The following is a 27,612-nucleotide window of genomic DNA, read 5'->3' on the forward strand; positions in this document are numbered from 1 at the left end:
GTGTTTTGAAGGCACAGCTGTACTTTCCTTAAGATTTTGTACATATTTTGGAGGCACCAGCATTAGGATTAAAGTGGGGGGGGGCGGGGGAGTGCGTTTTGAAGTGGTCTGTCCTGTCAGCTGCCGTTTCCTCCATAGGAGGCTGGCACGGTGATCACCTGTTTGAAGTCCGTGTTGTTTTGCTGCAGGCTAGGAAGTGGATTTTAAATACGTGCTGAGCAGTGAGAAGAAACGTGAGGCTGGCATGGTTGACCTGTTGAAGCTTCAGAACAAATGGTTCTGATGAGCTTGGGCTAAAGGACATTGGGGTTGCCCTGGCAAGTCTCTACAAATGTGGATGAGAAGGCCAATTGATTATCAATTTCATTAATTAATGAGATTGATAAAATATTTTAAAGAAAATTCCATCTAAGTCTTTGCTACTTGCATTGGCTCTCTAGTAATTTCATATAGCCGCCTTCTATGGTTTTTTTTTTATTTGTTGTATTCTTTATGATAAAAATTAAACTTTTCTTTCAGAGTTCTCATTAACCCAACCCCAAGTAGTAGTTCCATTTCTGTTGTAATATTCATTAGTGATTATATTTCTCAGGGAAAAGTTTATGCAAAGGTAAACATATACCTTTAGGAAAACAGAAACTTGTTTTCCTAGGTAAACAATCGTTAAGGAAAGGAAACATGATTGTTGTGTTGCCTTTTCCTTCCCTTTGAATTAAGTTACTGAGGTTAGTATGAAGGACACTGGCTGTACCCATTAAAGTAACTACAGGCAGTTGCTATCCTACCTGCTCCAAATTTCTTCCTGAAAATATGCTGCTAGCAATTGGCACTTCACTTAGAGTTTTTTATTTTAAGTGTTCTTTTCTTATGGGTGATTTGTATAACCAACACAAAGAAGGGAGTTTTATTTTTTTTTAAGGAAACGTTTGTCTTTGTAAAATTATAACTATGTCGGCTTCAACATTATCAGAATATTAGCTCTGTTATTGAGACTTCGTGGCTGTTTCTTAGAAAGTTAAAGCTTTGTTTTTCAGAGCCTTTATCAGTTGAGAACAGACAACCACAACTGGAAGAATCGAATGTTGTTACTGGAATAGTTTTTCTTTTCTTTTTTCTTTTTTTAATGTATGAAGCATTATATTAGAGACTGAGAGAGGACCTACTATAATGAATAAATGAAGTTTCCTTGTCTCAGAAAAGGTACAGTCTAGTGGGAGAGATGGGAAGGAAGACTCTCTGATAGCTGAGCACTTGCTGTGTCCGATGATGGCTAGATGGCTTTATAGCAGCGGTTCTCAACCTTCCTAACGCGGCCCCTTAATAGTTCCTCATGTTGTGGTGACCCCCAACCATAAAATTGTTTTCGTTGCTACTCTATAACTGTAATTTTGCTACTGTTATGAATCGTAATGTAAATATCTTTTTGTTTTCCGATGGTCTTAGGTGACCCCTGTGAAAGGGTCGTTCGACCCCTAAAGGGGTTGCTGCCCACAGCTTGAGAACTGCTGCTTTATAGAGTTTTACTCCTCAAAACAAGCTTGTTTGAGGAAATTGGAGCTCAGTAGATGTTAAATAACTCACTCAAAGATGCAGCTGTTAAGTTGAAATGCCAGCTTGCTTCTGTCCTGCTGCAAACCCCCAGGTTTCTCCACTGCGGGTGGAGTGGACAGGTCCCCAGACCAGTAGTAATGAGTCTGATGGGTGCTGTGTGTGGAGTGAGCCTGGCAGGCTTCCAACCTGGGCCTTTGCTCAGAGCACCTGGATCTGAAGGCCAGGTCTGTCTCGGTGGGTGCTCAGTCGTGGCAAGTCACTGACCTCTGACCTTTAGGTTTCTCTTACTCATCCATCCATTTATTTTTTCCGAAACTCCTCTTGTACCTGTTCTAAAAAAAGAAAAAAATTGGTATCAAATTCCCGTCAAACGATGAAGTGACTGTTGAAGAAGAGGCAGCAGAGAGGAGGTGATGGTTTAAAGGTTGCGGTTCTGGGGCCCGCGAATGCAGCTGCGTGTCAGCCCTGCTCCTTCGCGAGCACTGTGATCCCCGCCGAGGCGCTGACCCGCCTCGCACCCAAGTTTTCTTTCCACAGCACAGAGGGGATGACAGTACCTAACTCTTCGTTTGGGGGGTTAAATGCTGAACTCAGTATTTGGCACTGGTAGTCTTTAACATGTTAGTTATAATTATTGTTTGTTAGTTTGATTACTACACACCCAGTTTTTGGTTCAGGAATTTGATTTTATCAGTCTTCTTAGATTTGATAAAATTCTGTGGCCTTACACCAGCCAAACTTATGATTGGCTGATTAAACAGAATACTAACCTATTAATTTATTAAGGGAATATCATAGTGACAGGTATGTTCAGATATAGGAATACCTGTGATGTTAAGGTGACCAGGCAGACTGCATTAATGGTTATTTATTAGCACTTATTTAGTGCAAATGAAATCATATCAAAGGTAATTTTTATAGGTTGCTCTATTCTATCCTATATCTGATAGAATAGCATAGAAATGTTACTTCTCTGGGGCACGTGAGTGCTGTTGCTTGCTGGAGACACTGTGTCTCTGTGCTTGGGTATACTTTTTTTTTTTCCATGTATCTCTACTTTTTGTGTAAGATCAGTAGCTGAACCACATTAGTAATGAGATTCTGTATTTGCAGTTTCCTGTTTACCGATGGAGGGTAGTAATCTACATGTAAGGGGGTTTCCTGAGGCTGATGGAGGGTGTTGCCCTCTCCTTTCCATGCTCGCCTCTATCACGTTGTTCTTGGTTCTTTCCTTTGTGCTCAGGTGGGCCAGCCACAGGTGGTGTGTGTGTTGCTTTAATATCTGGTAGTTTGGAATTATTTGTTGACAATTCTCAGAGAAACTGGTGCTTTCGTGTCTTTTGGGACCCATAGGTACATTTAGCTGCTTTATGTAAAACGAGTCTTTTCATAAAATGATTGAGTACCAGGGAGTTTTGTTAACGTGCCCTTTGGTCGAAGTCACTCTGTGTGGGTGTGCCTTCAGAGGAGCCTGGTAGTTCTGTCCGCTAACATTTGAGGCTGTTCGGTATGATAATATAAAGATAACTCAGGTAGTGGGGAGCATCAGTGTCTGGGGGCAACAATATGATTCCCATAATAAGAACTTAGATTTATGGAAGTAAATTGTTAGAATAATTTTTGTTTCCTAGAGTGCTAGCTTAGGGGCCTCCAGAGGACGCATTGGACAGAGACTGAAGCTAAAGTGGAAGGACTTGGCCGATTACAGAGGGAGGGGGCTGTGGTGGGAAGTGGGGTGCAGGAGACCTGGGGCACAGGCCTGGCACAGAGTGAGTGTCTGAGTAAGTAGCTAACACATATACACAGTTTTACAGTTGAGGAGCATCTTTCACATTCATTGTTACTTACAAAGGTTTTAGGATTGCCGGAGTAACAGCTGGGAACATTTGAAAAGGGATCAACTGGACTTTCTTTGCCACCTGACCCAGGCTGGACAAAGAGGCAGTTTGTGGGGTTTTGAGAGAGCAGAGCAGGACTCCTGGTAATAGAGCTCTCATCTTGCTAACTCATCAAGCTTCCTCAGACGCCACCCATCACCAGGGCCCTCCTTCAGCCGGGGTCTGTGATGCAGTGTGGTAACACACATGCTCACTTCTCCTGTGGTTTTTCTGGGCCAGTGGGAAATGGGACGGTGCTGCCTAGCGGTCAGAGAGGGGCAAGCGCAGGAAAGCTCCGAGGCTCGGCTCAGTTCCTGGTTTAATTGTCGTGTAGCTCATACCGTTAGCCCTATCCTGATATCCCATTTTCCCTGCTTCAAATAAATCCATACTTGTTAGGTCATAATTATCAGTGAAGAATCGGCTTTTGAGACAGAAGAGCCGGCGCATTGGGGGAAAATGGAGAAAAGCTTAATTTAAGATGGGCTTGGAGCGCCGTGGTAGAGATTTGACGTCTGAGAGAATAGAAAGCCGTAGAAAAGAGTAAAGCTAAGGAATGACATGATCTGACTTAGTTTTAATGAGATCTTGGATGGATTCTGGATCTATTGTGATGATGGAGCAACTTGTGTATCAGTGTGGAGGGTAGAGAGGAGAGGAACCGAGGACGACTACAGTTGAGCAGCCAGAGGCAGCCAGTGACCTGGAGTTAGAAATGCTCCTTGGGGTTTCCTTGGGAATTGTGCTTTTTTCTGTGTTCAGGGAAATAATGGGGCACACAGGAACTCTGGCCCTCCCACATCCCCAGGTAAGTGTAACCCAGCAAAAAAAAGTAGCTTCTCTCCGAGGCAGTGGTTCCCAGCCTGTGGGATATGAACCACTATGTCTTAGGTTACGTGGCAAAAGGCCTTCGCCTGCCTGGCATAGGATTCTTTTGACTGGAATTGCATTGTATTTTTCTCTAGAAGTAAGGTTTTGAGAACAGTCTAAATTGCATTTGTTGATTTTGGGCAATTAGTTACAATTATAGTCTGCAAAGTTAAGCGATTCCATTTATTCACATGATGGCAGGAGTGAGACCAACATTTCCTCCTTGCTGTTAAGAGTCGCCTCGTTATAATCTCTCAGCTGGGCGGCCACTCAGGGACAGGTGGCACAGGCTGTGGCGTTCATTGGCTCTGGGTTTTAGTGCTGAATTTGCCACACAGCTGCTTGAACAGGATACTCAAACTTTGTGAGTCTTAATGACCAATCCTTGAAAACAGGGTTTAATAATGATAGTACCTACTTAACTGGGTTATTGTAAAGACGTAATAAAATAATGCATGTCCCCTTGTACCTGACACTTGCTGAAGAATCAATAAATGTGGCTGTCATTAACATCGCTGCTCTCTGGCCATCACCTTCCACACGAGACAAGGAAGGCAAAAGAAATTGTGCGTAACTTGTCCCAAATCCCGTGTCTCTTAGTTTCTGCCTCAGATGTTTAAGGGGATAAAACATTTTTAAAAAGTGGTGAATAGCCTTTTTCATTTAGTGCTGTTATGAAAAGTGAATCTTTTTAGAATGTTGTTTTTCCAAAAATGTATCATTTTGTTTTCTTTTAGGATTTGGAGTTCCATGGAGTGATGAGGTTTTATTTTCAAGATAAAGCTGCTGGAAACTTTGCAACAAAGTGTATTCGGGTCTCCAGTACTGCCACCACTCAAGATGTAATCGAAACGCTGGCAGAGAAATTCCGACCTGATATGCGAATGCTGTCCTCTCCGAAGTATTCCCTCTACGAAGTGCACGTCAGCGGAGGTCAGTGTGTGTCTGTCCACTTGGGGCAGTGGGCAGCTCCTCGCCAGCCCCTGCCCAGGTGCATTGTAACCAGCACCGTCGTGCTCCTGGGCGCCTGCCCCTCCTGGCGAGGCTGGGGGCGCAGTGCGCAGGGAGTTAGAAGGGGTGGCATAATTGTATGTGTGCTTATTTCTCCTAAGATAAGCAGCGTGGCATTTCCTGATTAAAATTATCCAGCAGACCTCAGTGTCACATACATTGATAATACAATAGTATGCTATTTGCTTTTGGAGAGATATTCCGTTGTAACTCTTATGTGTAGATTATAATATTACAGGTAATTATAACTCAGTTAAATATTATATGAACATGAGTCATCAGTCTCACTATAATTTGTGGTGTGAAACAGCGTATTTTCATTATTCTTTGGAAGGATAATTAGGGCATCTGGAGGAAACTCGTGTACGTAGTTAGTAATTGCTCCTTGCTTTAATATTTGACATTTCTGAAAATATCCTATATCTGTATCAAATGACAATTTAAGTTGGACTGATTAGAAATGTAGAAATATACATGGATGGGGTAGAGGCTTGATCACTGCGCTGTACACCTGAAGCTGATGTTGTATAATATTGTATGTCAACTATAATTGAATATATATAGTCACGGGACGTGGAGTGTAGTGTGGGAGTGGAGTCAAGGGATTTGTAATAGATATGTATGATATGGGGGCAAAAGGGGGCAGCGGATTGGGGGAGGGGGGTTGTCACTTCGAGGGGTAAAAAGTATAGTGCACTGTGTTGTACAGCTGAAACTAATTTAAAAATGTTTATTTCACAAGAAAAAATCATTCTAGCAATATTGAATTTCCTCAATTTGATAACTGTACTGTGATTATATAAAGAATATTCTTGTTCTTAAGAAAAGCATATTGAAGTGTAAAGGGATAAAGGGCCATGGTGTATGCCACTACTCTTAAATGTTTCAAAAAATAATAGAGAGTGATAAAAAAATGTAGAAATATAAATTTTTATGAGTGCTTTAGAAATGTTGAGTCACCTGTAAAAAAGATCCAATTAATACAGCAAATAAAAGATTATATATAGCACAAACCCAAACTGAATACCTGTTAAGTTCCACCCACAACTCCTTTTTGAACTTACGATTATTATGATTATGATTATGATTTGACTTCAGAAATACAGCTTTCTTTGTACATTTGAAATTGGGCTAAATGTTTTGGTGATGTGTGGATTCATGACCACTTTCTCCTGGGAGTGTGTATGGAAGGCCAGGTTGCTTACTGCTCTGTTAAGGCTATGAGGGTGTCGCCTACAGAAATAATACGCAGACTGCATTGGGCGATAGAGGATAGCCTGCAGTTTGGATGGGTTTCTGAGATTGGTTTTTCTTTTGCCTCAGAGTCTTTGTTATATGGGTTACACATAGCCTCTCACTTCCAGACCCTTTTCTGTCAGCACCGTTTTGGTAATTTGAATACCCCAAGTGAAGTCTTCGCCATAATATGATGCAAGATTGGAATTTGAAATCTAAAATTCCAGTCATTTTGATTTTTTTAAAAAACCGTTTCCTTTAGATTTTCTTTACTTGATTTGTTTTTAATTAAAAAGTAAAATATGTTATTTGTAAGGTATTGAAAACAATAGAGATGTGTAAAGAAGGAAACGGCCTCTCCCCACAGCCGTGAGTAGACCAGCGGGCACAGTCCGGCTCTGTCCTGCCACACTTCCGTGCTCGGAGCAGTGGGCCCACCTGGACCTCCGAGATGAGGAAGGCCCTCCCTACCTAGTGTGCGGAGTCTCCGTCCATTTCAGGGCAGGGAGCCCATAGTGTGTCCGTGGGTTTTTAATGCCCCCCTCCCCTTAGCCAAAGGCAGTAAGTACCTGACGCTTCATTTTATTGAGTAGCTACCATCAGGCAAATTAGTAAGTATGTATACTCTAACAACGTTGTGGCTGTTTGAAGAAATACTGTGCATCAAATGAAAGGAAAACTGCACTTTCCGTTGCGTTCTCATCACAAGCACTCCCTGAGGGTGGGGTGTGTGCCTCTGGGCCCTGCCTAGCTTCCATTTCCTGCCCATGGTGCTTTGGGGCAGTGCTTGTTGATGTTTGCAGCATGTGGAAAACCCAGCTTGTCACCAGCTGTTCCGCCTGCAGAAAGAATGACTGACGTGTGGGCTGGGGGTGCCTGGGGCAGCGGGACGCGCAGCGCCCCACAGGCGGAAGGGTTCCCTCGGAATTTGGAACGCCCCCTCAGCGAGCTCCACTGGGCTCCATTCCGGGCCCCAACCTGTGCTTCGACCCCAGGGCAGCCACTGGGTTCCTTGTGAAATCAGTGGGGGGATAAAAAGGATTCTGCTGTTTAAAACAAGTATGAGAACCACTGAGGCAGATGGTATCTTAAATTGTAACTATATTTACACTGAAGAGTTAGGCACAGTGCCTTAGACTATCTCACCTTGTTTTTGTTTTATGATTTATACTTATTTGTTCTTAATATTAGGTATCAAAAAAACACCCCGTAAGGATTTTTATTTAGCATAAACCTCGCAACAAGAACAACTCAGTTACTTTGGTTTGTAGCAGAATTTCAAATTTCTTTATTCAGTCACTGACTTGTTACTCTGGTTTTCATTTCTCATATTACCAATTGATAAAATAATAACTTAGAAGTTCTTATTCTTGTATGCCGAAAATTAACATTACTGTTTACATACTCATACAGCATTTACTAAAAGGTCTATCTGTCTTTTAAGTTTAAAGTTTAACTCTTGCTTCCTTCACCACAGGAACGCCTCAGCACTGCCTCCTATCTTTGCTGCCCTCATTTTAGCTCATCTTAGGTAGAGTTACCTGGAGGATGATCTTAGCCACCTGTAGGCTTCTAGTAGGTGGCCAGGCTGTGTGGGGCTCTGGGAGTCCCTCAGTGTGCCCAGAGGCCTGTTAGGTTTCTAAGGAAGAAGGAAGTATGACACTGAACTGAGCACTTATCCTAACCAAGAAAGGGGGGGTGTGAGAGTTAAGGATGGTGAGTTTTGGAGACGGGGTCCAGGGCACAGAGGTGGGAAGATGTGCAGTAATCGCTTCCAGGACTGGTGATGGCGGAGCCTTGCCATTCTCGATAGCATGTAGCATAACCAGTGAGGAGGAGAACCTTGTGAATGTTTGCAACCTCTGTGATATGTTAACATTTTCCCTTATTTTCCTGTTGCAGCTGAGATAATTTGAGTTACAGGAGCAGGATTATAGCAAAGTTCTGTATACTTTCTCTTTTCCCATAGTTCGTGTGTATATCTCTTATTTTCCCAGTTAGATTCTAAATGTTATGAGGAGATTGTCCCTGGTCAGTGTCTGCCACTGGATACATGGTACTCGACATATACTAGTGACAAAACATTTAATTATTAAAGCTGTCACCATTTTGAATTACATTTCAGTCTATCAGCAAGTACTTGAGGTAATAAGGTATTTTATGTCTGTAAAATTAAATGCATATCCACATGTTGTATTAGCTAGAGCCATTAATAACCATGGCTTAATTTGTTTTCGTTTCATGTTTTGAAGAAGAAAGAAGATTGGATATAGATGAGAAACCACTCGTTGTGCAGTTGAATTGGAATAAAGATGATCGAGAGGGCAGATTTGTCCTTAAGAACGAAAACGACGCCGTTCCTCCTAAGGTAGGCGCGCCCCTCAGTGTCTTCTGCCCGGCTGGTTCCGGGGCGGGCCTGGCCGGCGCTGACGGTGAAGCGCTCGCCGGCTTCTTCGCTTCTCCTCCTGAGCTGCTCTCACCCTCCTCCCAGAAAGGGCTGGAGATGTATTCCAGCTTCTCGCTGCTTCATCCTGGTTCACCCCGTAACCCCAGATGCTGCTGCTTGCTTTTCAGTTACGCAGACTTCAGTTACTAACGTTTAATGAGCAAGTAATAGCTCCAGTTTTTTCCCCACGTTATAAAGTCAAAATAAGTTTTAATAAAAATCAGAAGGGAAAATAAAACTACAATAACCTATTTATCTGTGAACTTTCAGATACAACTTAATAAGACACATTTCAAACCTTTTTCATATTGTATGTGTAAGTTAGGAATTGGTCAACTTTCTTAGGCTTCTTTGGATGATGATGTAGTACAGTGATTCTAAAACGTCCTCAGGCGGCAGGATGTCTGGAATTTCTGTGCCGCTCTTCTTTTTATGTGAAATACTGTGATATTGATATACTTCGGAACAAACTGGAATTCTGTGTCAAATCAAGTGGCACCTTACACAAGCATTCAGTATTGACCAGTGACAGCCAATGCAGAAGTTAAGGACATTTTGAGAAAAATATTCTATTTAATTTTTTCCCCAACACATTGGGAAAAGATGAAAAGACGGCAGCAGAAAAGTTTTGTTTTGTTTGTGGGATGTCAGTGTCCGCTGCTGAAGAGTCCTGGGCATGCAGAGTGCGTCCTTGGCCTTGCTTGTTCCCGCGCTCACGCGATGTGTTGGGCTTGCAGCGAGCAGCAAATACATATAAATAAGAATGGCTGTGCTCTTTTATTTGTTGTCCATGTTTTATTTCTTTTCTGACCACAATTTCAGCTGATGTGTCTTTTCGTGGCCCACAGACCCTCACTGATATGTGCTAGAACTCTTCCTAGGGTCAGAACACTGCCAAAGTTGCTGGCATAATGTAATGGAAGTCCTGACATTATGTAAGGCAGAAGGCAGTGCTCTTTCCCAATAAAATAACCTTTTTTTATTTTTCTAGATTCTCTACTAGTCAGCCTGTTGAGTTATACAAAAAATAGTTTGTCTCTGTCATCTGCTGGCAGGCCATGTTATAAATGAAGAATAAGCAAACACATAAGATCTGGAAAAGAAATGGAAAGTTTTTGCACAAACTATACTTCTAACTGCTTTATTAAAAGCCATTTTATTATGGCTGCTCTTAACATTTCTTTTGAAGTTAAAAACATCTCTAAAGTAGATAATGATTTACATGCTTCAGTATTTCCATATTTTCATTAGGTTTCTTAATATTTAAATTATTTTATGTATGTTTGGATTTTTATTTATTGAAAATCAGATTTCATGATTCTCACTCCAGTTTTCGCAGTGGATTTAGTTTTTTATTTGCCTACTTGTTGCTTATTAGTTTTGAATGGTGATAAAACTTATACACGGTGAAATGCACAGATATTGACTGTATAATTCATTATTAAGATTTGATGGGTAAACTCATGTAGCTGTCAGCCCAGTCAGACGTAAAGAGCATTCTCATTCCCACATCTCTCCCTGCTCCAGTAGCTTTGCTTTTGGCTGTGGCCTGTGGGATGAAGGGCGCTGAGCCAGAGATGAGCATTAGTGATTCTGTGTCGTAGCCAGCATAGTGATAATGTTACTTTCATCAGAAGGCTCAGAGTAACGGACCTGAAAAGCAGGAAAAAGAAGGCGTTATCCAGAACTTCAAGAGAACTCTCTCAAAGAAAGAAAAGAAGGAGAAGAAGAAGAGAGAAAAGGAGGCAATGAGACAGGCATCTGATAAAGATGACAGACCTCTCCAAGGGCATGACACGTAAGTTAATTCGGTGTCCTCTGGCTGCTGTGTCGGGACTTGCTGCCGACAGTACATGGCATCTCTCTGGACCTGCTAATCTGATTAACAACGCCGTTTTTCCTGAGTAGATTGTGGATGCCAGTGTTTCCTTCATCTTCACCTGGCCTTGCCTTTCATTTCTGCTTTTCTGGTCCTTAAGGCAGCCATGGTTTCTTATGTACCTCAGGTGCGCTTAACATGACCAGAGACTGTCCAGACCCGCGAGAAGAGCAGCTGTCTCCTCTGAGGTTCAGATGCACCATCTAGTTCACTCTAGCTGCATCACCTCCCATTCCTTACTTGTTCCCACCAGCCCGTGCTCGATGTACTTACCTGGGTAAAAATATTTGAGCTTCTGACCTCAGAGCTGAGGGAATAAGGGAAACCATTGCATTTTCATTATAATAGAAGAGAGACATTAGAAGAAACTAGCCTTTCCCTGTCTTATGTGGGAGGCTCCAGGTCTGAATTTGGCCTTGTCAGTTTTTAGTTTAGTTAGTTTATTCAGTTATCCCATGCTTAGGGCTCTTACTTGCCTTGGTGGTGACTGCACAGTGGTCTGTACACTACTTTTCTGTTGCCGAAGTAACAGGCATTCGTTTCCGAAAGGCAGGATATGTAGACTTGCCAGAAGGGGAAGCGAGGTCACCTGTCATCTCAGGAGCCATAGAAGACCGTAGTTTGTTTTTGCTGTACAGATAGACATGCTTTGTATGTTTCTGTAGAGTTTTTAAATAGAAATACAATCACAGTCTCTTAAAACTATAACATCCCACATGACATTTTTTCACTTACAGATATACATATACTTGATATTTCACATAAATATATAGTCGCAAATGTATATTCACAGAAAAATCTATTAATCAATTTAAATGATTGTGCAGTATCCTGTCTGTAGTTTTTCCATAATTTGTGTAGCCGGCCTTCTGTGCACTTGTAGTTTGTAGGTAGTTTATAGGCTTTGGGTATTGTGAAAAGCACCCCAGTGAGTACTTGTTCTACAGCTTCTGGGACTCACCTGGCTGTTCCCTTAGGACCTATTTTAGAGGAGTGGCTTGGTGCCAGCCTGGGGTGCCTCCTTGCCAGATCGCCCTTAGAAAAGTCCTCTGCAGCCCTCTCATGTCCTCGTACCCTCAGAGCTGTTGGGCTTTACAGAACAGTACACTGTCTCCACAGTGTATACTATTTTGAAAAAATGGAATTTATTTTATCATTAGCAAGGTAGGTGTCTCTCTACATGTTCATGAACTACAGTAGTACCCTGGTTTGCGAGCATAATTCGTTCCAGAAACAAACTACTCGTATTGCAAGACATTGCTTGTTTACCAAGTTAAAATGTATTAAAAATGTTTGCTCGTCTTGCGGAACTCTTGCAAACCACATTACTGGCAATCCAAGGTTTTACTGTGTTTAAATTGTTCTGCTGTGATGACCTCTTCAAGTCTTTTTCGTTTTTTATTGATTCTGTGTTCTGTATGTGTTGAGGATATTAACCATTTGTCAGTGAATGATGTTTCCTTTAGAGTGGAATTGGAGCCCACTTTGGATTCACAGTGGATTTAGATACTAATCTGTTAGGCAGTGACGCCTATATAATGAATGTGAAGTCTTGGGTAAAGTGTTACATAGTAAAGCTCTATTGAGTGTAGTTATACAAGAGATAGAACATGTATAAATATATTGCTTATATATGAAAAATACAAAGAAGAGTTTAAAACATGCTGTGGTTTGTTCTATTTATCAATTCAGATTATGGGGTGATCTATTATTTCTGTTAAGAAAACTACTTTAAAGGAGTTAAGTTGCTCATCTTGATTGAATCAAAGCCTGGCTGCTTTTTAATTAAATTATTTTCATGATTAAGAATATCACTTAAAGTATTGTTGTCAAACATCAGTCAAATGTATCAATCTTAATACAGGTCTATGTAGTTTTCAACTCATCATTCTGTACAATTGACTCCTAGTCGTAGGAACCTTTGGAGTACTTTCCTTTTGAAAATTTAGTTTCAAGTAAGTGAACATGGGTAAATCTAGTTAAAAAATCATGCCATTTGAGTTCTTCAAGATTTGCTATATTTTTAAGACATATTTTTACTAAATTAAAGTATATTCAGTCTTCATTTCTTGTAGTTGGAGTGTCATGTCACTCATTTGGTCTGTTTTAGGATGACTGGTGGAAATTACTGAAATTATAATTTATACATTTGCCTTTAGCTTTGTTAATATACAATAATTAAATTATATAAACTCACTATAAAATTTTAACTAAATTTCTGCTTAGTTCAGCCTTTGGTTGTATTGAGAGAAGCTTTACTCTTTATCCACAGTAATTAATTAGTGCATGGTAAATAGTATACCACAGACCTACGTGGGTACAGATGTAATTCCAAAACATCTGCCATTTTGATTTTTGTACAGTTACAATGTAACTTCTACAAAATTAAAAAAATTTCATTGGTGTCTTTTCTTACAGTGAGAATTCTCGGCTGGCTGCTGAGGTTTACAAAGACATGCCTGAGACCAGCTTTACCCGAACGATTTCTAACCCCGAGGTGGTTATGAAGCGGCGCAGGCAACAGAAACTGGAGAAGAGGATGCAGGAATTTCGTAGCTCAGATGGGCGCCCCGATTCAGGTCCATGTTTCCGATTGTTTGCTGTTACTTTTGTTTAGAGGCCACTACTTAATTACACTTCTTATTTAATCGTGAGGCCTTGCTTTAGTTAAGTTAATGGGTGACCTGGCCTGGTAAAAGAAGTGTATCCTATGTGTCACTTCTTTTGGTACAAAATCAGTGTTGGCTTAAGTCTAAGAGTCCTGTTCATATAGTTACATATTTTCCCCCGGATGGCTCTTTTGTCGTTGTTGTTAATTCTGGAAAATTGCAAATATATACAGAAAAAGAGACAAAGATACAATGAACTCCCATGTGCTTATTACGAAGCTTTCATAATTAACAACTCAGATTTCATCTCTACTCCCACATATGTTGCTGCCATTCCTAAACTATTATTTTGAAGCAAATCCCATATTTCTCGTTAGTTCATCTATAAGTATTTTGATACATTTTCCTGTAAGGTAAGGATTTTTCAAAGACAAAACAAGCCACAGCATCATCACATACAAAAGAATTGACAATTTCTTAATATCATCAAATACCTAGTCATTGTTCAAATTTTCCTCATTGTGTCAGATAATCCTTTATCTTGGCTGGTTAATACGTCTTTTTATGCCTTTCTTCCCCAAACCCCCATGCCTTTATTTTACCCTCCAGTTTGCTTAATCCTTGGCTTGTTTTAGAAAAAACCTAGGTGATTTTGTAGACTTGGCCGACTATATCCTGTAGTGCCATTTACCATTTTTTCCTCCTGTTTCTCCATTTCCTCAATCAGATAGAGGTACAGGTTTAGGTTTTGGGGGGGTAAAGAGGTGGGACAGAAATACTTACTTTAGTATCATACAAGTGAGCAATGGTTTGGAAAAAAGTAATGGATTTAGAAGTTCTCACTGTTTACCTCTGTTGCAGTTATTGTCCTTACTGATCTTTGACTTGTCACTGTGAGCCGGTGGGGGTCTCTTCCAGTGGGCACCTGAGTCTTTGGCAAGGTCCCAGTGGTCCTGGGTGGCTTTCCTGTGTCAGAGATTCCGTCCTAGGCTCACCTTGTGCGGCTCCCGCCCAGACCAGGAATGTTGTGTCTTTTGGTGGGATAAGCATTTGGTTGCCAGGCATGCTCATGGCTGCTTGGTTTTGCTTCAAAGCCCACTGAGTGGACAGAACTAGGAAACGCTTTTTTATTACTACTTTGGTTTTAGAAAATCTGGGTATCTTTTTTTCTTACCATAAAATTTTTTCTTCCCCACAACATAATTATTTGCTTTTTCCTATAATATATAGTAATAATATCAAAATAAGTATAATGCTATTACAGTTTTACTAACAAAATGATACTGAAAATATTTTAAACTTTTTGTGAAATTTTTGTTTGTGAATATATCCACAAAGATATACTGTCAAATTGTATGATTGATTCCTGTCTGTATGGCTATATACCAATATTGATTTCTAGTTAGGTTTATTTATTTTGCTTTTGATGCTAGAGGTTTGCTTCTTTAAAATCCAACGTTGTTTAATAGCTTCTAAGTCAGATCTACAAAACAGGGTCCATTGGAGAAGCCTGGCTTTTGGTCCCTGCCAGTCCCTTGCCGCGCCCTTGTTTTCTCACTTGCCAGCACATCCTGGAGATGATTCTGTATTTTTGAGTGAAGAGAGTTAAAGCACATGACTTGACTACTTGAGCTATAAATTGGTTTTGTATATGTTTAGCTATTTGACATAAAGCTTTTATTTGTAATTAACCTATAATTGTATTCAGCGAAGAGAATACTTGTTATAAAGTACTAATTAGTTATAAATTAGTTTTACTTGTTAAAAAATAGTAGCATAATCATTTGAGTTTCAAAAAAAATCATTGTATTAGAGGGCTATCTCACTGATCCAGCATTTCCTAAAAATGTCTGACCTAATATGTCCTCAGTTCTTTTCTTTTATGGTGTCACATTTAGGTGCTTCATCACACTGCACCCTGTACATTAACTTACTAGTTTTGGGTTTTGAATGTTGGGACTGGCAGTGTTTCTATAAAGCCTCATTTAAAACAGCTTGGGCTGGGAAGGTTTGCTTAATTGTGGACCCCTTCTCTTGAGTCCAGGCCTGAGTGGCCGGGTGTCAGTCCCCCTCAGATCGCATTTATGGCTATAATCCAGTTACACATATGTGGCCGTGGGTCAGACCCATCAAAGGGAAGCTGTGTTTACACTCAAGTTATAGACATGGGAACAGCGTTATTCTGTATTTTCTTGGTAGTCTCTCTTGCCTCCATTGTGAGGTCGTCTGTGTACCTGGTTCTGAAATATGTGGTCACTTCACCTTGCCACCATGACAGATGGCCCATGACCCCTTGCTTCAGAGCTTCTACAGAGTGTCATTCATGTTTCAGTGAGTGTCCATGCCAGGCAGCCACTGGTCACAGCGGAGGCTGCCCTCGAAACTTACTGGCCACCCTAGTATCACAAGTTTATTTTGACCCTCTAAGCCCTTGTAACTGAACCTTCATTATCTATTTCACAGGAATTGTAGTATTAGTGACTCAAACTAGGAGACTATTAGTTCCATAAATAATCTAATAGATTACTCTTGAGACCCAAGTTATTATCTGCATATAATATATATATATAATCTCCTACCTTGTTCAAGGATATGAAGTGACTTACAAACATATGCACTAAAGAGAAAATAAGGAGAAGAGTGAGAAAATACGAAGGTAAAATGTCTAGAAGGGACACGATGAATGCTCGTCGATGCCTGCCATGTGCCAGCCACGGCCCCGGCCCCACGTGCACACTCCCTCCCCCCCCCCTCACACGCAGCTCCACGCACAGCTGCGGGCTTCTCCGTGCTTCCTCCTTCCACTGAAGAAACTCTGAAGGCAAGACCTGCTCTCAGCCAGCGTCTGACGGCCTCCCTGTGCGGAGCTCAGCCTGCCCACCCTGGCCAGCGACCCCCGGACTTACCCAGTCGTACACTGCGGTGGCACTTGCTAGTCCTGTGCCCCGAAAGCTCTTTGGGTGGTCACACTGCTGCTTGTCATGCAGGGCCCATGACAGACGCTGGCTCTTCAGAGCAGCCTTTACCAGCCATGCAAGGTCAGGATGCTGGTATTTTTCAACATGGACCACTGTCTTCAGTTTTATTTGTGTTCCTGTTAGTCTGTTCCCCCAGCATCCCACAACTCAAATGCAAGCTGTTTGAAGGCAAGGTCACTGACCCGGTCATTGCTGTGTCCTCAGCATTGGGCCAGTGGGGGCCTCAAGCCATGGGGCTTTGCATGTGGTCAGAGGTGTTGACGGCCTGGCTCCTGGCCTGAGCCAGCAGGTCTGCACTACGATACTAGCGTGGACTGGCTGATTTTTCAAAAGACAACATTATTTTCCTGTGAGTCCAGCTGTCAAAATGCAGTCCATGCCAGACTTGTTGAAAAAGAGAATATAAGAAATGTTCGGTAGCCAGAATAACTGCCTAGAATTAAGAAAAAGCAAGGAGTCGTGGAAACTTAGAACGTGTGTTAGGAGATCCACATCTCTTTTAGTCTAGCTCTTTTAAGTTGCAGGTGAGAAAAGGAGAAAGCTTACCCAAGGTCACACATAGTAGAGGGCATGTGAGGCCTTACTGATCTCCCCTGGTATTCTTACAGCTGTACTTATGATGTTAGGATGTTAGGGCTTATATTAGGTCTTCGGAAAAGTCATGACGCATGTGTGCAACAGATGGCACTAGTTCGTTTTTGGAAGTACTAGAGTCATTCGCATCTAAGTTATTGCTATGTCATTTGACAGCTGACAGTTCCACCTTTATTCTAAAAAAAAATTTGAGCGATTTGGTTGAGTTTTGGAGATTTTACAAGTTGAAAATAGAAGACCAAACTCTGTATTTTGCCATATTTTACTGTTTTACTTCCATAAAGGGAAGAATGCGCATCAACCTTGTGAAAAGTTGCATAAAGTTTACAGTGACAATGCTCTACAAGAACGGTGATGCCAACAGTGGTTCACGAAATTCCGTGCTGGTGATTTTGATCTCAATGATGCTCCTCGGTCAGGGTGGCCCACCAAGGTTGACAACAACAAAATAAAGGCATTGATCAAGTCAAACCCACATTACACGACATGAGAGATTGCAGAAACATTGAGCATCCATCATTCAAGTGTTCATGACCACCTGAAGAAGCTGGGATACATAAGCAAGCTCGATATTTGGGTTCCACATGAACTCAAAGAAGTTCATTTGACGGTGCATATAAACATCTGCAATATGCTCATTAAACTTGATGAAAACAACCCTTTTTTTTTTTTTTTTTTTTTAAGCCGAGCCATCCTGCCACCTGTTGGCAGCTCAGCGGCTGCTCAGCTCGAGGCGGAACTCAAACCACTGTTGCTCAGAGCTCAAACTCTTGAGCGAGCTCTTAACCAACTGAGCCACTCAGCCGGCCCTAAAAAAAAAAAAAAACAACGATCCTTTTTTAAAGTGAGAAGTGGATTGTTTACAACAATGTGTGCGCAAACAGTCTTGGTCCTGACGTGATGATTCGCCTCAAATGACATCGAAAAAAGACATTCATCAGAGGAAGGTTATGCTCTCAGTGTGGTGGGATTTTAAAGGTGGTGTGTTTTTCGAGCTCCTACCAAGGAACCAAACAATCAATTCAAATGTGTACTGTCGGCAATTGGACAGTTTGAACGAATCCATCATCCAGAAACGTCCTGAGCTTGTTAATTGTAAAGGAGTTGTGTTCCATCATGACAATGCGAGACTACACACAAGTTTGATCACCCATCAAAAACTACTGGAGTTTGGATGGGATGTGTTCCCACACCCACCATTCTCGCCTGACCTTGCGCCGTCAGACTTCCACTTGTTTCGCTCTCTTCAAAACTTTTTCCGTGGTATAACATTCAATTCAGATAAGGCTGTAAATTGGCACCTTGTTTAGTTTTTCGCAAGGAAAGATAGGTTCTTCTATGAACGAGGAATTATGAAGCTCACTGAAAGGTGGCAAAAGGTTATCAAACAAAACGGGCAATATATCACTGATTAATCTTTGTTCTTTATATAAATAAATGACCTTTGAAAAACATAGACGTAAATTGTAATATGGCTGCAGGGATAGAAAAAGACAGTCCGAGGAATACAATCAATAATGTTGTAAGTATTTCTTAGGGGGCCAGATGGACCCATGTCCTTTTGGGGAGTCCACTTCATAGTTGTAGAGGCCTGACCACCGCATTGTATTTCTGAAACTGATGTTGAATAATACTGTATGTCAACTATAATTATATATACATATAACCTCGGGACATGGAGTAGAGTGCGGGAACGGATTCAATGGAATTGTAATAGATAAGCATGATATCGGGGGTGGGAGGGCAATAGATGGGGGGAGGGGGGTTGTTACTTTGTGAGGGTGAAAAGGGTAACTATTGCATTGTTTTGTACACCTGAAACTAACAATAAAAAATAAAAATAAAAAAATCTTCCCGAAAAAAAAAAACATAGACGTATATGTCATGACTTGTCCGAAGACCCAGTAAATCTTAGATCATCAGTAGAAAGCCAATTATGATACAAAAAATGGCAATAATATATGAGGTGTGACAATTAAGTTTGCGAACTTGTTGCAGCGATATTGCTAACCTTCTTTGATATCAGAGGGATTATTCATTATGAATTTGTACCAACTGGACAAACAGTTAACCAAGTTTACTATTTGGAAGTGCTGAAAAGGCTGCGAGAAAAAGACGACCTGAACTTTTCGCCAAAAATTAATGGCTCTTGCATCATGACAATGCACCAGCTCACATGGCACTGGCTGTGAGGGAGTTTTTAGCCAGTAAACAAAGCACTGTATTGGAACACCCTCCCTACTCACCTGATATGGCCCCCAATGACTTCTTTCTTTACCCGAAGATAAAGGAAATATTGAAAGGAAGACATTTGATGACATTCAGGACATTAAGAGTAATACGATGACAGCTCTGGTGGCCATTCCAGAAAAAGAGTTCCAAAATTGCTTTGAAGGGTAGACTAGGTGCTGGCGTCAGAGCATAGCTTCCCAAGGGGAGCACTTTGAAGGTGACCATAGTGATGTTCAGCAATGAGATATGTAGCACTTTTTCTAGGGTGAGTTCGCGAACTGAGTTGTCCGACCTCGTATACATAGGATTCCGTCAAAAAGTGTATACAAACAAAAAAGAAAACCTCTGGATAGCCACATCACTCTGCTCTGGTTGATTTTCCCCAAATTAGTCCACAGCTAGAAGTGCCATTCTGGTATGCAGCGCCTGGAGGTAAAAATGAGCCCCGTGCTGTCCTGTCAACTGCCTTTCGGAACAACTCAGTACCCAAGCACCTTGGGTTTCTTGATGCCTAGCTCAGGTTTTTAAATTGATCTTATTCAGTGGGGTTAATATTTAACTTTCACCAGGGTTTTTAATTTAAGTTTCAGATAGATGATCAGGAAGTAGAGAAAATGGGGAAATAGGTAGATAATGATGTACGAGTGTAAGTAAGGAAAGGCGAAAGCAGTTGGAGAAAGAGCAGCACTGTCAACAGACTCTAGAGTTGCTTCCTTTTTCCATCTATTACCCATCGTGGAAATGAGTTCAGCATCATGAACACTTCTTTGTCTTGAAGAGAGGACGGAAGTAGACTTTGTCACATAGGATGCTCGCTGGAGCAAAGTGTCGCGAGATGAACAGGTTGCTGCTGATGTATGCCATGTCACAGGAAGTGAAGGTGGTGTTGTGTACACCCATTTTTGCACGCACTGCGGCTGGGACTGAGCTGTCCTTTTCTTAGGTGATGGAAACTAGCTGTCTCTGTTAGCGGATAAAATAAAGTTGTGCTGAAGGACATCTCGTGTTTTTCAGGTGGGACGCTGAGAATTTATGCAGATAGTCTAAAACCAAATATCCCCTACAAGACCATCCTGCTGTCGACGACAGACCCTGCGGACTTCGCAGTGGCCGAAGCTTTAGAGAAGTACGGTCTGGAGAAGGAAAACCCGAGGGATTACTGCATTGCCCGGGTAAGCAGCTGTCGAGTTAGTACCGAGGGATAACTGTTACCATTTTGATACGTATCATTCCAGTTGTTATTGTGCATCTGTAGGTAACTTTATTTTAGTAAAATCTGCCTTAATGATGTTTTCATATGGCTTTTACTAAGATATGGCATGAAGATTCAAGTTTTAAGGAAATTTTCAATTTGCTATTCAGAGCTAACCAGCATTTGGTTGATACGGTTCATAGCCATTCATAATGTCTTGCAGATAAGAGTGTCTCCTGGTGTATGTAAATCTATTAAATAATAATCCGTTCCACAAAGTTGCATTTGAGATGGTATGTAAGAATGAACTTTATAATATTTTTTCCTTTCAGTAACTCTGCCTCCTTTTACAGATGAAAACCAGAGACTGAAAGAACACCTCAATCAGGGTCATGAGGATATGAGAGCCTTCTTTGGGCTTTGACAGTCCCTGTGAGGTCATTTGATGATTTCGTTTGAGGCTCTCCTGGCTTTGGTTTTCTGTTTTGTTATGTCCTTGGCAGTTTCTGTTGCAGGCCTAGGCCATACAAATCAAGAGCTGGTTATTATTGTAACTTTGAATTCAACATTCTTTGTTTTCTTGGCTTGCCATCTCATAAATTATGTAATATGTAGCTCTTTCATATAAATCTACTCTTATATCTATTCTAATTAATTATTCAATAAATAAGTTTCTCTTACTTGTTAGATGCTATGCTGGGCAGAAAAATAAGAGCTGCCTTCAAAAGAGCTTGTAACAAAGGGAGACGGAGAGGCCAGAATGGGAACTACAATACAAACGGAGCTTTTAAACTAGAATGGAGGTCGGAGAGGGCTTCCTGGGGGAGTTGTGGGTAGATGAGTGCGTGTTATCTAGACACGAAAGTTGGGGATCAGGCCTTTTAGCCACAAGGGATCACGGGAACATGAACTCCATTGCCTAGTCGGAGAGCTCTGAGGCGTCCATGGGCCTGGGTCTAGAGCGGTACCTGACCCAAGTCTGAGACTTAAGATAAATGCATATCAGATCCTGAAGCAGTGTATATTCTAAGCCCAGGATGATAAATTTAATACAACAAGCTATGAAGAAAAATTGATTACTTTATATAAGGGTGTGTTATAATAAAGAACTTTTTTATGGTAATTCGAAGCAATGTAGACAGAAATAATAGGGTTCTCTAGAAGAGTCTAATCCATTTGGTGTATGAACAGATGACAGTTGGGTGGTAAGGTCTATTAAGATAACATTATTACATTAACTGTAGGTTGAAAATGATGTTTAGATGCCAGAGACTTGGCTGCGTATATTTTCTATAACCCTGTTTCGGTTCGTGTTAATACCAACTTAGAATAAAGGCAGAGCAAAAGTTAAGAAATTACCAGTTAAGCATTACACATTGTCCTTCCATATAAAAGTTTGTTTAAAAAAAAAACACAAAAACCCAGATTAGTTCTTTTGGGGGTCCAGAGAAGCAGGTGAATAAAAACTGCCCAAACTGGCTAAGCTTTTTATTGGAAACTATTTTCCTTCACTTTTGTTGATGGTTTAGTGAGAATTGTTGATAGTGTTTGATCCGTTTGATTTTACAGTGACTTCTTTCCCCAGAAACAATAAATTCTTCCCTTAAATACATTAATTTACTTTTTAGGGCTATCACAGTTAATTCTTTTTTATTTTTAGGTTATGCTTCCTCCTGGAGCCCAACATTCTGATGAAAAAGGTGCTAAAGAAATTATCCTTGATGATGATGAGTGTCCTTTACAAATCTTCAGGGAATGGCCAAGTGACAGAGGTAAAGAGTCATTTCATTTGTTAAAGAATTTCTTCTATGATTTGTTAACTCTCTACCTGATAACCAGTTGCTGAATTTATCAGAGGATGTGCCCGAGTGTGCATGGCACTATTTTTTGACGGCTGTTTGCTGTACAGTGTTCTGTGTCCACATTAGACCTGCTTGGCGGTTCCTAGGCAGGCCCTTTCTTCCGAGGGCCACACTCAGCCTGTGTGAGTCGCGCGTGTAGACCTGGGACAGACTGTCACACTACAGTGGGGGGGTAGCATGTCTTGAAGAAGCCAGACTTTAGCCCTGTGTTAGCACGTGGAAGGTCACATTATCTGTCCACAGTCTTGGGATCCTTCCTATGCTGACCAGGTGAACTGGGCGGTGCTGGGACAGGTTTGTTATCATAGGGGAGATAACCAGCCACCCTAAGGATTGTCCAGTCATCCATTTAGTTAGTTCAGAAACGAGGCCAGACTTTTCACTATTCAAACCATTTCCTCTTTCAAAGCAGTGGAAGTTTAAAGCTATATTTTTGGTGAAGTACAGTTTTCTTGATTTCAGATTCACTTTCTAAGTTAACTGTTGCTCAGTAGAAAGCCTTTGCACTAATAAAGACATAAAGATTTATTGCCAGTTGAATATTTATTGCCAGTTGAAAGATTTATCAGCACTTGAATATAAATTGGCAGTTTTAAAAGTACACTTGTTTAGTACTTTTTCTAGACAGTATTAAGTTAATTTATTAAATGTCAAATTCCTTTGAATTCTGTGTTAATTCAATTGAATTAAATTGAAGTCAGATCAACTAAAATATATTTGTATATGTGTATTTGTGTGTGCTTGTGTTTTGTGTGTGTGTGTGAGAGAGAGAGAGAGAGAGAGAATATATTGATAGTAGGGTTGATGATAGGGTTGTTCACCAATAGAAACATTCATTTATTCTTAAACTGATGTGTTATTTTTCAAGCATGTGATGTAAAATAACGTTCATAAGTTGCTTGCTAGAGTTTCTCAGAACCCATCAGGAGACTAATATTTCCTCTATTGAGTAAAAGTATAATATGGGTGAGCTTTCGCACAGTTAGTCCTGGGGAGATGTTAACTGGAATACATTTTCTTGACAATGTATTTAATGTAACTAATCTTTGACTAGTTGACTCTAGTCAGCTGGCCGTCTACACTAACTTGAGTCTGGTTCATAATTTACGATGTTACTGCTTTAGGGATTTTAGTCTTTCAATTGAAGAGGAGGCCGCCAGACTACATCCCAAGGAAAACAAAGAAGCCCGTGGACGGGAAACCCGTGAAGGGTAAGGACAGAGCCGAGGGGTCCGGCTACGGCTCTGCACTTCCGCCTGAAAAGCTGCCCTACCTGGTAGAGCTGAGCCCAGGTGAGGACTGTAAGAATGGTCATTTCTTAGCTTTAAGTGTTGTTCATACTTTCTAATGAATTTTATTTAAGTAGTCTTCTTGGTGGCCCACAACCTTTTTTAGACCATTTATTTTAAAAAAAAGAAAAAGTAACCCTCATGAGATGACATTTATTTTAAAACTCCAAAACCTTAAGGTCATAAGATACATACTTTCATGCAAAAAAATAAAGTTCACATAGATAGAAATCAAAATTGAAAAAAGTTAAAATAGTGAATATAGAGATTGAAGAAGAGGTTTAATTGATCTACTCCCTTTAAATTTTTTTTTTCCCCCCTCAAAATAACCTTGTAAAATACTTAATCTCCTGAAAGTGACAAACTGAAATGTCCTCCTCTTTGGGCAGATTTAATAGAGGCAAGTGTGTGTGTGTTTTATCATACCGCCATGTGATGTATGAATGGTTGTAGAAAAGAATGCCTTTAAATTTAACAGTGCATTTGAGAAATCCACCTGTAAGAGGAAGGTGTTTGTTTGGCTTTAAAGCGATCATAGACTAAGTTTGTTTCGTGTTAGTCCTCTATTTTGCTTAGAGAGCTCTCGTAAGCCAAAGCTGTTGTTACAAGTGAGCTGCCAGGTAGTGAAATGCACCATGGGCATTCTTAAAGGACCGTTTTATGCACACGCGTCCCTATGTCCCATACATACCCGCATGTGTATGATGGGTGTGGCAGCGGATTTGCTTTTCATTTAGCTGAACTACACCCTTTCTCATTTATTTGATTAAAATGGTAACATGTGACCTGGATTATAACGCTGTGTGAAGGTAGACTCTTGCACCCTTCCCTGCAGAACTGTTTTTATATGAAGCTCAATTAGTAGGTACAGAAAAAGTTAGCTGAAGGTTAAACTGCATATGTAGGTGTAATCTCTTGTTCCTTCGGCAGGAACCACATTACTCTCTCCTTTGAGTCTTCAGTGTTTGTTTGTTTCTATTTACAAGATTGTACCTAATGATTAGATATGGCCCAACTCGGTTATGTGGGTACAGGAAACGGTGTTGCTCTGACTGGTGCCATGGTTCCCTTGCAAGGCAGTACTCCACAGGTGGTGGTTTTATACAGCTTACATCTGAGGGCTTTGAGGTGGGCAGCTGCTTGTGAGGAGTCTGTTAGTGTGGCTACAAAGGCCATTGAAGCTTTGGGTTTCTCATTAGGTTTGGAAACCTGTCCCAGTATTACTGTGTGTGGACAGTGGGAGCGTGTTGGTGCCTGGTCGTCAGAGGTGCTGAGTAACAGCTGGGAGACAGACAGCCATTTGTTTTTGAACTTAAAATTTTTCAAGGTCTTTGGGCATCAGATCTGTTCTTTAAAATTTTTCATGACATGCTAGAAACTAATTGTTTTTTTCAGACCAAAATTTTTGAGGATTTAGGAGTATTATATTAGTTCAGAGAGGATTGATAAATAGTAGCTGACCTAGAATAATTTTCAAGTGAATAATGGAAAGTTGGTTTGGGTGGGTAGCAGAGAAAGGATGAGAATTCATTCATTCATTCATCTGACAAACAGTTACTGAGTACTTATTACTTGTCAGACATTGTTCTGGGCCTTGGAGATAGAGCACCAATGAAACAGACGAAACCCCCTGACAGTCTAGTGAGGATTGCTGTTTTGACTGCTTCTTTCATACTTACAGCCCCCAAAGTGATGAAATATGTAAAGTTTTTGTAGGTGTGGGAAGATCCTAGAGTCTAGATACGTACATATTAGTCCTGTACTGCTTCTCACTGAGTGTTGGCAGCATATGGTACGTGCTTGTGAACACACCCCCTTCTGTCAGGGCGTTCTCCCTGCAGCCAGCATTCGCCAAGCTGCTGTGGGACGCTAGGCAGTGGGCAGAAAGGTGAACTTGGCTGCTGCTTTCCGGTGACTGTCAGGCCGAGAGCCATCAGTATGATGCAGTGTGATGAGTCCTGGGGGCCGAGTCCAGCGGGCTTCCCCCCTGAGGATGCGGGCCTGCCTGCTGGGCAGCTTCACCTGTCCACAGACTCACATCCCCTCCCGCTGTCTAAAGGGCGAGCAGGTATAACACTGGGCTGTCGGAAAAGTCATGGTGTGTTTTTGCAATGAAAAACAGAAAAAATACGCTGTGACTTTTCCGATAGCCCAATAGTTGTGGCAGCCCGGGTGCTGGGCCAAAGCTTTACATCACAGCCATGTCCTTTTCATGGGTCATGCTGTCTCCTTCAGTTTTCCTTGTTATTAATTGGGCACAGTCAGCATGCTGAATGAAATGGACTCATTTTCCATTTACGCGCAGAGAATATTGATAAATGCTGACGTGCTGTGAATGGATGTGACTGTTTCTCCACTGCCCAGGGGGTTGGCTAAGCATATCATCCTGGAGGTTGGGCCAGGTCCTGGAGTTGCGTGCTGGACGTTTCTGCGATGCAGGTGTATGCTTACACTGTCTTGTGTAGAAATGGGGGTAAAAAGTCATTTTATTCTCTGCTTTGGATTTGACTGTGTCCTTTCCACAGAAAGACCAGCCGAGTGGGGTGGTGGTCTCTCCACGGCTGACTAACCGCTGCTCTCCTGCTCGGTGTTCCCTAACAGTCTGCACTGGTTTCTAACACACGCTGTGCCCACAGCACTGTCGTCTTGTCCTCACAGTTTTGAAAGCTGGGGGGTGGAATCCACGCTCCGGCCTCTGAGAGTGGTCTCACTACAGCTCACCCTCTCTATCTCTCCTCCTCCCCTCTCCACGTGTTCTGCATGGCCTCTGTCCCGCTGACGCTGCCTTCACCTGGGTCCTGTGCATGTGTGTGTAACCCAGGGAGAAGGAATCACTCTGCCTACTACAGCTCTCACACTTCCGAAGGTAATGAACGCTATGCTTCCTCCTACTTTGTTAGCTAGAGCACCAGCGGCCTCCGGGCAGAAGAGTGGTCACCACCAAGTAGCTAATGCATTCGGTTTTGAACTGATGCAGATAACTTATCATAAGGAATTTAACGTACTGTCATTCTAGTCGTATCTGCTAAGTATGCCATTCCAGAATTCATTTAATGTAATAGAAGCTTATTTTGCAAAAATGTCCAGCTCCTGTATTTAGGCTGTCTTAGGTGAGAACTTGGACTAAAGAAGGGAGGGCGCTGTTTTCCTGCCCTTCCCCTCCTCCACCCAAAAAGGTTAGGAAGAGGAAGAAATAAGGGAAGGAGGGGCAGGGACCGAGGGAAGAGAGAAGGAGAATGTTGGGGGTGGGAGAGACAGACAGACAAGAGGGGCCATTTTGTTGACCACTGTCAGGTAATCTAGTGACATCGGTTGGTGGGAAGAAGTGTCCCAAATCAGAGGCCATGTGTCTGAGACTCCTAAGGAGGAAAAGAGCAGGCCACACACTTGGAATCCACTCCTGTTTATGGTCCTTTCTGTAGGGCACTAGCTTTCATCATGACCAGGTTTTAGATCGTTGTTAGGGTTCGCTGTTCTCTTGGTTGGTACTCGTTTCTTCTTGTTAGGAATGCTGTACTTTCTTACTTGGAATATATTTCTCAAATTTTGTGCATCTCAGTCTTTGTCATCTGAAATAGTACCAACAGCTAGTTGGTTTTATGGAAACACTTCCTTTTGTCTGTTTTTATATTTGAAATGTTAATTTTTTGCATGTTGAATATAGCAGTCAAATACTTCCCCATGCTATATAAAATTTGCTTACCTTCTAACATCTTATAGTAGTTGCATTTTCTCCAAACCGATCATACAGATTTTCATTGGATATTAACCAAACTTGGAGTTTGGGGTTTTTTTTTTGTTTTTGTTTTTTGTGATTTTTTTTTTTAAAGATTTTTTTATTGGGGAATTGGGGGGATGGGAACAGTGCTGGGGAATTGGGGAAAGGAGAACAGACAAGTTGCTGTCGTTTTGTTCTTCAATCTAGTTGTGGAGGATGTTGCTTCACTGGCCCAAGTTGGCACCATCATTGCGCTCTTCTCTGGTGA

The 27,612-nt window shown here is 41.4% G+C and overlaps 1 protein-coding gene across 15 annotated transcripts in view; it reads left to right on the top strand.

Moving 5' to 3' along the window:
- The first annotated feature begins 5,039 nt into the window (after positions 1 to 5,039).
- AFDN (afadin, adherens junction formation factor) overlaps positions 5,040 to 27,612 on the top strand; it is a 93,749-nt gene continuing 71,176 nt past the window's right edge. For 6 of the 15 annotated variants that reach the window (XM_019659479.1, XM_019659482.1, XM_019659484.1 and 3 more), the window contains exons 1-8: positions 5,040 to 5,231; positions 8,798 to 8,913; positions 10,626 to 10,789; positions 13,289 to 13,449; positions 20,298 to 20,455; positions 22,136 to 22,247; positions 23,462 to 23,629; positions 26,448 to 26,492. In XM_019659479.1, the coding sequence (XP_019515024.1) occupies positions 5,057 to 5,231; positions 8,798 to 8,913; positions 10,626 to 10,789; positions 13,289 to 13,449; positions 20,298 to 20,455; positions 22,136 to 22,247; positions 23,462 to 23,629; positions 26,448 to 26,492 (1,099 nt within the window). In that variant the 5' untranslated portion in view covers positions 5,040 to 5,056. The remainder of the gene's footprint in view (positions 5,232 to 8,797; positions 8,914 to 10,625; positions 10,790 to 13,288; positions 13,450 to 20,297; positions 20,456 to 22,135; positions 22,248 to 23,461; positions 23,630 to 26,447; positions 26,493 to 27,612) is intronic. The other 9 variants (XM_019659480.1, XM_019659489.1, XM_019659491.1 and 6 more) reach the window with 6 other exon arrangements.

Source organism: Hipposideros armiger, unplaced genomic scaffold, assembly GCF_001890085.2.
Source record: "Hipposideros armiger isolate ML-2016 unplaced genomic scaffold, ASM189008v1 scaffold_299, whole genome shotgun sequence".
NCBI classification, from domain to species: Eukaryota; Metazoa; Chordata; class Mammalia; order Chiroptera; family Hipposideridae; genus Hipposideros; species Hipposideros armiger.